The sequence below is a fragment of the Patiria miniata genome, unplaced genomic scaffold (genome assembly GCF_015706575.1).
Source record: "Patiria miniata isolate m_02_andy unplaced genomic scaffold, ASM1570657v1 HiC_scaffold_13, whole genome shotgun sequence".
Taxonomy (NCBI): domain Eukaryota; kingdom Metazoa; phylum Echinodermata; class Asteroidea; order Valvatida; family Asterinidae; genus Patiria; species Patiria miniata.
Window position 1 is genome coordinate 108,739 of NW_024037051.1, and position 13,397 is coordinate 122,135.

Sequence of the window (13,397 nt, forward strand, 5' to 3'; positions counted from 1 at the left end):
CATTAATTCTGTTTTTAGATAAATGGACGAACATGCTCTTTTGAAATATACTTCACTAGTGTTTCAAATTTGATTGCTTTTTAAGAAGAAAAATCATTACTTCGGGTCACTTTCTTTTTGACTCTCTCTGTATATTCTCGTCGTTTGAGTCCACTGAATTGAAAAAGGCGTTTGGGTCTGGATGGAAATACTCTAATAGTTCCTCGATCATCAATCACAACTCACCATACTAACTCAATCTAGGCCATGTTAATTCGAGACGTTTTTGAATAAAGCACGGACCTTTTCATGACATTGGCTTACCCAGAATGTTTCAAAGGGTTGGCCGAAGTGGATTTTTGACGTGTGGGAGTGGTTGCGGTAATGAAGTCAACGTAGAGAAAACACAGTCTGGTTGTATACTACCGGGGACCAATACGCTTTCTTACTTTGTTCCTATTGTTTGGCATTGTATTTTTTTCTTGACATGCATGTCCCATGAGATTTGTACATTAAAAGTTATGAGGACATGGGATCTTTGGGGAGTCAGGTTGGCGTAGCGGTATATTCCTCGCCTTCCACCGCTGTGACCCGGGTTCGAATCACGCCTGGGCCAATATTTGGATTGGGTTTTCAGTCCCTATACCTGATTCCGTGGGTTTTCCCCGAAATATTCTTTTGGGCTTTAAGTTCCTCCCAACTCTAAAACTGTAATGTCTTCTCATTGTCTACTCTCTACAGGTTTCGTCAGGCTTTCGGCCTTCAGTGCCTAGGGCACTTTTGAGGAATCCTTGGTTTCATTACCAGAAAGAAATAAAATAAATACCATTCCCCACCCTTCCCCGTTTTTACTTTTTTAAGCTCTGGCAGGAGCTTTCTACATATCACATGGTGATCGGTCTGTCTGTCTGTCTGTCTGTCTGTCCGTGGAAAATTGACTTAAAATATAACTACAAAAAAAGCTAATCTAGAAATATATCTAAAGTATGGTGTTCCATATGTGCCATTGGCCTCGCATTTTTGGGCGTCGCATTTTTAAGCTCTATGGCAGGGATCATTTTGATATATTTCATGCAAGAATTTCATGCAAGACGGCCAGAACTTATTGTGCACTCGCACTTGTTTGTATACGTTTTTGAGATTGGTGTCGTTTCGGACCAAAATTTAACCTTCGTTTACTGAAATACAAGTAAAGAATTTACCCAAGTGTAACGAAAGTGCTGATGCCCTGAACGTGTAAAATCGCGCGTACCCCGAAATTCACGGCTTAACGCACACACAATGCAGGCACAGAAATGTTTCCTAAAGCAATATAAAAGGTTGCAAACCACAGATATAATTAAAAATCTACGCTGATCCTCCAGAGAGTATTCCCCAACAATACATTCCGGAACCCTTATTTGGTTTCGCTTTGGGCCCATTGGGATACTCCACTCACTTGTTTGAACACGCAAAGCTGTCAAATCGAATAAAACCGATTTTTTTTTTTTTTTTTTTTTTTTTTTAGTAGTACAAAATACAAATTAAGGTGTTAAAACGCACAAAGGGTGTTTTCACTGAACAAAATCACGCCAGAAAAAAATGCACACACGATTGAAAAATAAGTCAGTGTGCTTAAAAAAAATAGTCAGGTATTAATTGTGGGAAAAGCTGGGAAGTTTGTTCAAGCAGAAAAGTGGTTGTGCTACGACGTGTCGGGGAATAATAGCTTTGTGGGATCATCTTATTAAGCCCGAATTTGAAAAATTGACTGCAAATTTTCCCAGGTTTTCACTTCGATAGCGTGAAGGAACTTGCTTGTTCTGAAGGTCAGAACCTGTACCCACTGACAAAGCTTCTTTTCAATCCTACTATAGGGAAATTGTTCAACCAACCCCAACCTTTGGATCATTGTCAAGTATTGATCAACAGCAAAGCTGTCAAAAATTGACAATAAAAATTCGCTGTGCAAATATACCAAGGGCCGAAGGAATGGGGTTTTAACGAGAGGTCGAGTACGCATTTGATGTACAAACGACAGTAGAAAAGCTCAGTATTTTTTTATAATTGGGTTGCGCCTTTGACCAACGTCGTTTCACTGTGCACTCAGTATTTTCCGAGGGCTTGCGAAAAAGGGGGCTTACGTGCGCGGAACTCGAACTCTCCTTGCCAGCAATGCAATCAAAGTTCAAGGCAAGATGCACATGTAATTGAAAGTGGGTATCTGAGCTGGTTTCTTTTTTTGGTATCAATTGCCAGCAGAACACAAAAGCTTAACACGTGTAGCCCATGGGCGTCGCCAGGATTTTTTCTAGAGGGGGCAAAACATATTTTACCCCAAAAAATCCCGTATTTCTCAACATTTTCTCTCGAATTATCAGTTTTAGAGGGGGGGCAGGGACATTTTGTCCCCCCCCCCCCCGTTAAATTTACACCACTATGACTTCGCGCCTCTTTTGCTTTTCTTTTTTCTCTTTTTTTTCTTCCTTTTTTTTTTTTTTTTTTTTTTTGCTTTTCCGGGGGAAGGGGGGGGGGTGGGACAACCGCTCCCTCCCCTCACCCCCCTCGCGACGCCCATGGTGTAGCCTGTACAGCTGGACTGTGGTCATCGTTTTGTACAATAGTTACCGAATGCAACCCTTCCTTTTGGGAGATCAATCAACGTTTGAACTCGCCCTCAGCCACTCTATTCTATATTCAACAAGACAACCTTTCAATCAAAGTTCAAGACTAGATAAATGAAGGTGACCTCTGATTTTTCTTCTTACTTCAAATGCATGGAGAAAAAAAATAATGAAAATTCGATAGGCATACGTATGAACCTGCATGAAAAAAAGGTGGGAAAAAACCCAACTTGTCAGAACAGCCAAAGTTAGGGTTAAGTTTCGAGGAAATAATTATCATGAGTGAAGTTTGAAGAACCCACTAGGGGGATAATATACCTTATTTTAAGGTCATTAGTAGGTGAATTTATATACATGTACTCCTCTGTTTTCTGTTCTTTCTTTCTTTTGGGAGGGGGGGGGGGGGCTTTAAAAAGCTTGTTACCACCAATTCATCAACACTTTCCCCCATGCCGAGAATTTATAGGGGCCACATCGGCTTTATACGTTTGAAATCAAAATCATATTAAACATAAAAAGTCCATGGATATTGAAAATTTAAAAAAAAATCCCAACTTTTCTCAAGTGTAATCAAGATTAAAGATCTTGTCCCAAATTCCCTAAATAACCTTGGCAAAGATTAGATACCAACAACCAAGACAAACGAAACATAATTATGAAACTGAAAACGCTCTCTGGAATTTCAAATCGTAAAATCTCTAACCTCCCTGAAGTAACTGCTCGGTTATGCTTCATATCAAGCGAATAAAAGCTAATAACAAACCTGTTTCAACTTTCTCATTTCAAGCGCCCGTGGGAACAGTGCCACATAAAAACAGCCTTTCGCAACTATCCTCATGTGTAAAGTTCGTCGCACAACGCAAAAACGAGTCTGGTGTTTTGACTGTGGAAAAGAAAGGCATGACCAAAAAACGTACCTGTTTGGAAGACCCCAACTCGACTTTCAATGCAGCAAAAGAGAGGTTTTTAACAGGAATGAGGGATGAGACGGCAAGTTAAAGCACTGGAAGTGAAGATAAGTTCCTTTTGCGATGCAATAAATGGTTGGGCGTTAAACGCAACATCCACCGCAACCTGTCGCCCCGTATCTGTTTCGTTGAGCAACCACTTACCCAAAACTTCTACCTGTGGGCACTGGGCAAGCAGCTGAGCGAACGGTGACCAATGGAACAGAGGTGCGGTGCACAGTGCAGTGGGACAACTCGGCTTTTATGACTACAGTGCAAGGGGGAGGGGCCTACATGCTTGAACAATTTTGAACTCGGTAAACTTTCCGCAATGTCTATTTGTATTTTTATCCGCGCTCTAGAGAATTGTTCCCCGTTGGCCTGGCTTTAGTACGGGTTATGGCCGTGCGTGCCATACTTTTGGTGAACTCGCCCTACTCTTAGAATGGCATGCATACCATGCGATAAAATCTCCGGAAAAGAGAATCGTTTGATGTGAAATCAGACCGCCATAGACTTGCACTGGAGCTTGAAAGACGTTAGTAAATTACCCTTGCCTGTAATGTCGTTTTTCTTCCAAATGCCTACCCCCCCCCCCCCCCCGTATTAACGCATACCGAACATGTATGAAGCATTTTCTGTCCCTTTTGTACGGAACCCCGTGAGTGCCATTCAAAGATACAGGCTGAGTCAAAAAAGAAAGTGACCTGAATTAAATTTCTTTTGATACACAAATGAAGTATTTTCTTTCACTCATCTGAAAAAAAAAAGAATTAATGAAATTGATCCGTCAGAAGTTATCAGGTGTTTTACTTTAAAAAGTATGTTTTTTATTTCATGTTCATGGAATGCCATTGGAAGCTATTGAGCTGAGTGAAGTTTACAGAATACATGCAAGCATTCAATTTCAAATGAGATTTTAATCAATCAACTTTCACTCGGGATGTAGCACACTGAGTATACAGTGTTTAAATACGTTGGTGAAGGGCAAAACTTAATTTGATTTACATCACCCGACGCAAAAAAAGTCCATGTATGAATAGTTAATGCAGTACCCGCTGCTATGTACATTAGATTCGAACCAGCCAACCGATCCCGTTAGCTCGGTGATCGAGTGGTATTGACGTCTGCACTAGAAAACAGGAGGTCGTGGGTTCAAGTCCCACCCGAGTGATTTTTTTTTCAACTTTCACTTGGGAGGTAGCACGCTGAGTATACAGTGTTTAAAGGGAATGTACATCATTGGCTTTTGCTGTAATTTTCAGAAATGAACAATTTGAGGGGTTAGTATAATAGATCAAATATTGTTACACCGACATTATTTAATTTTGTGTTCGAAAAGGTTGGAAAAACCAAGAAAAACTGAAATGTTCATGTAGTCTGGTTCCCTGACTCCACAAAAGATAAATGTATCAATTTATAGATGATGGAAAAATTGTAAGGCAAGGGAACCAGTCTAGCTGGCCTGCACCCGTTCATGAACATGTAACCAATAGCAAACAAAATTTGGACTGAGAAAATGGTAAATTTGGAGCAGTAGTTGAAAAATAGTTAGGTTTTTCCAACGCTGGTCGGCCGACCACCGTTGGAAATGTATACAAAAATACCATTTTCTTGAAAATGACTTCACACCACGTGCCATAATTTTACAAGATGCTTGAGACTGTCATTTACCAACATCCTAGTAAGGTATTTCGTAAAAACTTGGTAGTTTTATTTTTCGATGTTTGCAAATGTTGTATATTCCCTTTAAATACGTCGGTGAAGGGCAAAACCTAATTTGATTTACATCACCCCGACGCAAAAAAATCCATCTTATGAAGATTTTAATCAGTTGAGTCAAGACTGAAACATTATGTTTACTATCAGATTTTGTGTTTTGAATACGAGGAACAAGCCAGCTTTTTTCCTGAAATATTGATGGCGATTTTTGTCTGTTTACCTTTGCAAGATTTCGTTCATTCATGGAGGTGGGGAAACGACCATATTTCTTTGTATTTAATGGATATTCATAGGACGGTAAATGATCAGTGGTGGACAGCTGAATCGTGTGATCTTTTTTATTAAAATAAACATAATTTTGGAATAGAGTATACAAATTACGTGAGCATTTCACAGTTACTAGTCAATAACATGTACTTTATCCCTTTTATTTTTATGAAATGGAGCGAGCCTATTATTGTTTTAAAATTTGTTTTCTAATTCGGTCGCTTTCCGTTTGAGTCACGTGATGTCGTACGTTTGTCCTTTGTTTGTTCCAAATATTACACAAAAACTAATTTTTTTTTATCCTCTACAGTTTTTGTTTCTGATTTTACATCTAATTATAACTGTCACACCTCAGAGTTGAGGATCAGTATCAATATCAATCATGGGAGTCGCCAGGAGGGGGCAGGGGGCGCTTGCCCCCCCCCCCCCCCCCCCCCCCCCCCGGAAAAGAAAGGGGAAAGGGAGAAAAAAGAGGGGGGAAAGAAAAAGGAAAAAGAAAGAGGTGCGAAGTCATATTGCTGTTATTTTAATGCACATTTCAACAACATGGCCTATACAGGCGTCCATATTTAAGGAGACAAACAGAAAGTTAGTGTTGTGTCATTTAATAACTTTAACTTTCACACAAAACACCGGATTTATTATTTATTAGTCACCCAGTTCTTCCTCGGTTAAAATTGCAAAACGAGCACCACCGGTCGCCATTTTGATGTAGTATACAAATATTGAGTGGCTCATAGTGAAAGGGGAGGAATATTATCGCAATGTAAAATCTGAACTTTTCTATTTCACGAGGCGAATTCACAAATTAAAGCCACTCAATAGGCCTATATTTGTTTTATATAACTGACATATAGATCCTTGTCATTTGATATATTTGAACTTTTATTTCAACATAAACATGTAGATCACGTGGCATTCATTAATCGAAAAATTGCACGGCCTGCGTCATAACCGTGCATATTTGGTTCAATTCACCGTGCATTTTCGTCCCATCCCTTTTGATCTATTGCACGCCGCGTGCACACTAAGACGCGCTGCGGCTCGGCGCTTTGCGCTACTGAGACCACATCATGCGTTATAGCAGTACAAACCTTGCCTTTGAAGTTGATGCAGTTGCCTTGATGCTTTTTTTTGCATTGTTTTAAGAACTTACAATGTTAATCTTCATTATTGTCGATGAGTTGACTTTTAAACCTTTGTTAGCTTTGAACAAGCTGAAAAAAAGTAGTGGATATGATACAATTTTGTGAGTTTTGTTTGTTCTAAAAGTATTATCCTTCAATCGAATGAAAAAGATCTACTTGGATGGTATATAAAACAAATAATGAATGTTTTGCATTCGTGCAATGGTGAGAATATTTTCATTCGTTGAAAGATAGAATGTTCCATTCAATCTTTCAACTCGTGAAAATATTCTCACCATTGCATTCATAAACATTCATTATTATTTTGTATAATATTAGGCTTAGTTTTAAAACTGACAAAAACTAGTTAAAGTGTGGTAGATTTGACAAAGCTGTATTACGGACACGGTAAACAAACTCCATCTTACTTCCGCTAACGCACCCATCTTCGTAAACATCGGCAATCGTGGACCCCCTATTGTCCCTAATCCTCATTCCTTTGTTTGTACTTTTTAGCAACAGCTCTATCATTGGTTTTGTACACGAATTCCAATCGTGGACGTTCGGTCAATCGTAGACGTGTTGTTTGTGCCCTAACCCTTTTGTCCTCAGTCCAGGATTGCCTAATAACTCGTACGTGCGAATTATAACTTGAACGTACGGGTTATTATTTACAAAGCGTACGTACGGATTATAAGTCGGACGTAGGAGTTGTAAGTCGTAAGTACTCGGAAGCACAAGTACTCGTACTCGTACTCGGCAACCTAGGTACTCGGCAGTACTCGGTACTCGGCAAAAAAGTACTCGACTACAACACTGATAAGAACCCGTTATTATTATGACTATATTATTATTTATTAACATGAAATCGAAAACTTCACTCTGCATGTTGCCACTTAAATCATTGCCCCTTCCCTATTCACATCTTGTACTTCCTTTCCTCTCATTAAGCCACTAAGGTGGACGATTATGTATGTTCCCTTCCCATCATGCTTCTGATTGTAAGAGGTGTTTGTTACAATGTATAGTTATTGCATTCAGCAGCCATCTTTGAGGTATGCTTTAATGTTCATTCATTAACGAGATACTAGAAATAACTCCGCTCGAATGGAGTCCATTAAAACGTACACAAAATGATTGAGATAACGACTACCTAGCTACAAGCTCACGACCAGAACACTCTTAAAAGTCCCGAGGTCAGATTCCTGGTCAGAATTGATCTGAGACCATTTAGGGTCCAAATTTGATTTCTCCAAGTCACTTTTGTTCGAGCAATTGTGATAACTACTAACAAGCTAAAACCTCACGACGAGAACACTCTTAAAGTCCCAGGTCAGATTCCTGGTCAAAATTGACCCGAGACCATTTAGGGTCGAAATTTGACTTCTCCGAGTCACTTTTTTCGAGCAATTGTGAAAACTACTAACAAGCTACAACCTCACGACAAGAACACTCTTAAAAGTCCCAGGTCAGATTCCTGGTCAGAGTTGACCTGACACCATTTGGGTTAAAATTCGACTTCTCCGAGTCCTTTTTTTTTTCGAGCAAGTGGACCCGGAAAGTGTCGTTTTGATTAAACACAAAACGAGTAAACGTACAAACCAAAATAAGTTTAATTGTTGCACGTTCTTCAACCTAGGAAAATGCAGGTCAAAAATCTGGCCCGGATTCCAGGTAGATTCTTACCGGGTGGGTTTTCTTAACCTTGCGCAGCGCTTACAAAAAAACTTTACAACAACTCGTACTTTTCCGCACTACCCAAGACCCTATTCATAGCAATACAACAAAAAGCCACGTGCCAGACAGTTGCCAGACAGTGCGCTGGAAAGATAATTGACTGGCGGCTGTGGTATGCAGTTGTATGCAGTTATGAAGGGAGATGGCTGTGTCAAGTTACAGGTCTTTGTTGACGTTTCAATTAGACTTGGCAGGAGGCCTGGTCGAAAGTTTGTTGACACGGCCTGGGTGAAGCCCTGGCTGTAAAGTTCATTAAACCAGCTTATTTGGCAAGGGTCGAATGAGGATTAGATGGAAGGTGACCGTCATTGGCCCTCATTTTTTTTTTTCAAAAAATTCGGTTACCTGGGGCCCAAAGGGTCAACTCTGCGCAGGGTTTTAAGCTGTGGCAGGAGCTTCTACATGTCACTTGGTACTCGGTCGGTCGGTCTGTACCCGGAAAATTGACCAAAATAAATCCCCCAAGTCAGTTCCCATAAACTATAACTACCAAATTTTAATTTTCCAAAAAAAGCGCTTACAACATTAATTAAATATTTAAAGGGAAAATACAACATTTGCAAATATTAAAAAATAGATATACCAAATTATTTTGAAATACGTTGCTGGACTGTTAGGCCAAAAAAAAAAGTCTCCGGTTTCTGGTATGCGCGCGCGTCGCCGTAGCCATGCGCGTCGGCAAAATGAAAAAGGTTTTTTTTCAATACAAGATGATGTTTCAAAACCGCCAAACTCACTGGTTTGACTGGAATTCTGCTGCTGCACAATTTTAACGTGTTTTTAGATGGGGTTATGATCGAGAATAAGATTTATGTGGCCTCTCTGGACTCCCATATATTTGCACTAAGTTTAGTCGGGCACCATTTGCAGTCATCAGCCGACATTTGAAGCCAAAAGAAAAAAAAAAACAGGTAAAAAAAAAAAAAACGCCGCGTCGCCGCACCACTTTTGGGGCAAGCTCCATACCAGAAACCGGAGACTTTTTTTTTTTGGCCTTAGTGAATGACAGTCTTAAGTATCCTGTAAAATCATGACACCTGGTATACTGTCAAGTTCAAGAAAAGTGGTATTTTTGTACCAATTTCCAACGCTGGTCGACCGACCAACGCTGGTCGGCCGACCAGCGTTGGACAAAACTGGCTATTTTTCAAATAGTGGCCCCAATTGACCATATTTAGTTAAGCCGCATTTGTCTGCAATCGATTACACACCTATGAACGGGTACAAGCCAGTTAGACTGGTTCCATGACCTAACAATTCCCAATGTCTATACATTGCTCTGTTTCATCTTAAATGGAGTCAGGGAACCAGACTACAGGAAAATGATTGTTTTCTTAGTTTTTATAGCATGTACGAACCCAAAATATCAAAAAAGTCAATGTAACAATATTTGCTAAATTTACTAATCCCCAAATCCATCCATTTCTGAAAATTACAGCAAAAGCAAATGATGTATATTCCTTTAAGAAAAATTGTAACAATTTGGAAAGATGTTTATGATCGGTTTGTAAACGGAGGCAAAATATGTGCAGTAGTGTTATGGTCACATAGTCACGTGGTGTTTATCAATTTGCTATGAAATCTAGGTATAAATCTAAAGTATGGTGATCCATATGTGCCATCGGCGTCGCATTTTGGGCGTCGCATTTTTAAGCTGTGGCAGGGATCGTTTTGATAGATTTCATGCAAGACTTTCATGCAAGACGGCCAGAGAGCTTATTGTGCACTCGCAGTTGTGGTTTGTTTTAATTACTGCCAACGACTTTGTCCTATTTACACTACAGGTACATTTATTTTCACAATATTTTAATCGGTATTATACACAGCACGGTATTATACAGAACAGAACATTATCCGAAACACAATACGTGAACCATAATATCATAACAGTCCATGTGTCAAGAAATTCATTACTTATTTACAAACATAATGTCCAGACAAATTTTCAATGACCACGAAATATGGTAATCATCCTTAGTTAATTAAAAGCGGCCATATTATTCTGTTTGAACTCCACCCTGGCATGCGTTGCCTTATCATTTCTTCGACTTTCATCAAATCCAGGGTCACTGTCATGCTTTTTTTTGTGGGGGGGGGGAGGGAACCACTCCTTTTCCGTCCGACCAATAGTAGGCTTTTATCTGGAAATTATCGGCAACCGTACATTTATCACATGAAACAACGGTGTACAGCACGGCAAATCTTAGTTCACTGCTGAAGGCCCTTTGTTTCTGCATATGCAATGAATGATTGGCTGCAACACCTCCCGAAAAATCTTGGGCTTCTACATCCCTGCGACCCCCTTTGAAAATCCTGGATCTACCATTGTCACGGTCCTGCCCTAAGCAAGTACCGGTAATCGGTAAAGAGTACTTAGTTCAGGATCAACGCCGATTCCTTGCTTATACCCATAAAAATGCGCTTCTCGTTAACCCAGGATTTTCCGCTGCACAGTTCGCAGGGATGCTCCTTTAATAATAATGTTAAAAGCAGATGCCATAAAACTGGGCCCTTGACAGCAAAGGTTTGCACTTCAAACCTGTGTCCATCGCCGTCAAACGAGGGCGCTGTTCATGAGACTGACCCACAGCAAAAGACATATAATAGAACCTAGACACGACATTATCTGCTTTTACGTTGTAAATTCTGTGAGCAAAACGGGCTGCGTCACGCGGCTTAATTACGCAATGCTCGAACGTCATGCATATGGCTTCGATTTACGCGCATACTTCTTAGTTATTCTATACGCGCAGCATTTTGCTCAGAGGCGCAATAGCAAATGTCATGTCTAGGTTAATATAGACTTGACTCAAGTCAGAATTGCTTTAAGTCGGTATCTTAATTTAAAAAAAAAAAATGCAAAAATCACTTAGTTTACGTCTTTCCAGATGCCCGACAAGGTACACTTCAGCGCGCATTCCACTTCAGTGCCGTATAACAATGCGCACACACATTGTACAACACGCGTATTACACGTACATGTCACTGCATGTGTGTGCATGTATTTCAGAGCATGTGCATACATGTGGTGCAAAAGTTAGCAATGGGTTGCTGCATCACTTGAAAATAACATGTACATGTACGTTTTTATCGTGATGGTCCGGATTCGACGCATGAGGGCGCGCGTTATGTACTGTAAGTATGCGATATGCGCTGTGAGTGGATTTACTATATAGGCACAGACCGAGCGCAACCCAGACTTGGCCAAGTCTCAGGTTAATATGTCTATGCCCACAGCCGTCGCTGACGAAGAGGGCGAAGGCGAAGACCTTGACAGTAATGGTTAGCACATCAGACCTGTGTGTCCAGCTCCGTCAAACGATGGCGCTCTTCATGGGACTGACCCGCGGCCGTCGCTGACGTAGAGGGCGAGGACGACAACGACGTGTGCAGCTGACGGACCTTGTCCCTCCACAGCGCCCTCACTTGGCCATTGAAGGCGAACGACAGGAATACGAAGAAACCCTGGAGTGAACTGAAGATGGTGAATAGATACCATAAGACCTGAAGGTCACTCACCATTGCGATGAAGCCAAGGATCCAAGCAAAGCTCAGCAAACTAGTAATCTATATAAACAAAAATCAATTTTATTTGCCCAACATTTGCCTTTAATTTTCTTGGTTAATTCGGGTCGAATTTGACCAACCTAGTGAATAGAATTTCCCGAAGAGTGTACATGTACATTGACCAACACTGTCCTTCATACCAACCCATTTGCTCAACTATATGGTGTATATTGTGAGCACACTTGCATCCCCTTAATGCCCATGGGTAAATCCAATCTTGTTTGTACACTCGATCCGTTTCAACCTTTGTCTCTATACTTCGTTTCAAAAATATAAAACAACACTGGATAGGTGGTGAAGTTGGTACTGTACCTTTGCGTAGATAACAAGCTCACGCCAAACTATTTGAGCTCTAGGCATGTTATTGTTGAGCATAGCTGAAGCTTTCTTGGATGCACGGATGCCTCTTACTGTCAACACAAAGCAGAGGATGTTGAAGCAGATGCACAGTAGAATTGGAGCGTGGAGAACAGCCAGCTTGAAACTGCCCAACATCCAACAAGCGACCTCGTCTCCGTAGGTGAAATCAACGCCAGTGCACTCGCAGATATACAACACTAGGTTGGGAACGATAATCAGCATTGGTGAGCACCAGCCGAAGAGGCACATACGAAGGAACTTACGCCTGTCGCTGAATTTGGTGGCGGCTGGTTTGGCGGTGGTGAAAGTACGCATGAAGTCCCAGGAAATGACAGCCATCCAGGCAAACATTGCCAACCAGGCGTAGTGAGTGGTGATGGCCACCGCGGTGCACAGGCCTTGGTGGGAAGGCTTGACCACAATGCTTGATAGAGTCGAAGACAGCTGACCAAAGAAAATTGTCAGGGACAGACTCATAATGGCTTGACCATGGACATTCCTCAGAGAAGGAAAGACACAATAGGTCGACAGGGTCACTACCAGACCGGCCATCGAAAGACTGAAGCCTACCATGTTGATTACCAGTTCTGGGTTAGAGAACGTAAAGGGATCCCGAGCATGATTCACATCCTGGTCCAACGTGGAAAAACACACCAATGTCTCCCCACTGGCCAACATCACTTTGGCATCTTGATTCGCTATCTCATTTGCATCATCATCATTTAAAGTTTTACACGTTAGATTACTTGGTCTCTCCCCACAAACACGGATTAACGTCGATTTAGTGGTGTCGTTACGGCGAGTGATGTAACTTGTGTTCCTTTCTATTTTTACAGGAGCCACAAGCTCACCGGTACTCATAAAATAGACAAACATATCTCCAGAGAAGTTCAGTGTTTTCCAGTTTCTGTCCTCGACGATAAAGCATTGGCTGTCACTCACATTCCTGCCTGGCGGTTGAGACATTTGGCATTCCTCGCTCAACACAACCTGTGAAAGATTGCAGCGACCAGCCCAATCAGTTCTGAGAGGATACCCATCCAAGCGCAGGATACTATCCAAGACTTTCTCTAGCTCATCGATATAAG

At 41.1% G+C, this 13,397-nt stretch overlaps 1 protein-coding gene across 1 annotated transcript; it reads right to left on the reverse strand.

Annotated features, from left to right (window-relative positions):
• Nucleotides 1-11,522: 11,522 nt before the first annotated feature.
• LOC119719423 (latrophilin receptor-like protein A) lies at nucleotides 11,523-13,192 on the reverse strand. The gene is made up of 2 exons (XM_038188866.1): nucleotides 12,262-13,192; nucleotides 11,523-11,949 (listed from the first exon to the last, which is right to left on the reverse strand). The coding sequence occupies exons 1-2, from the start codon at nucleotides 13,183-13,185 to the stop codon at nucleotides 11,674-11,676; spliced, it is 1,200 nt and encodes a 399-aa protein (XP_038044794.1). The 5' UTR covers nucleotides 13,186-13,192; the 3' UTR covers nucleotides 11,523-11,673.
• Nucleotides 13,193-13,397: the final 205 nt, after the last annotated feature.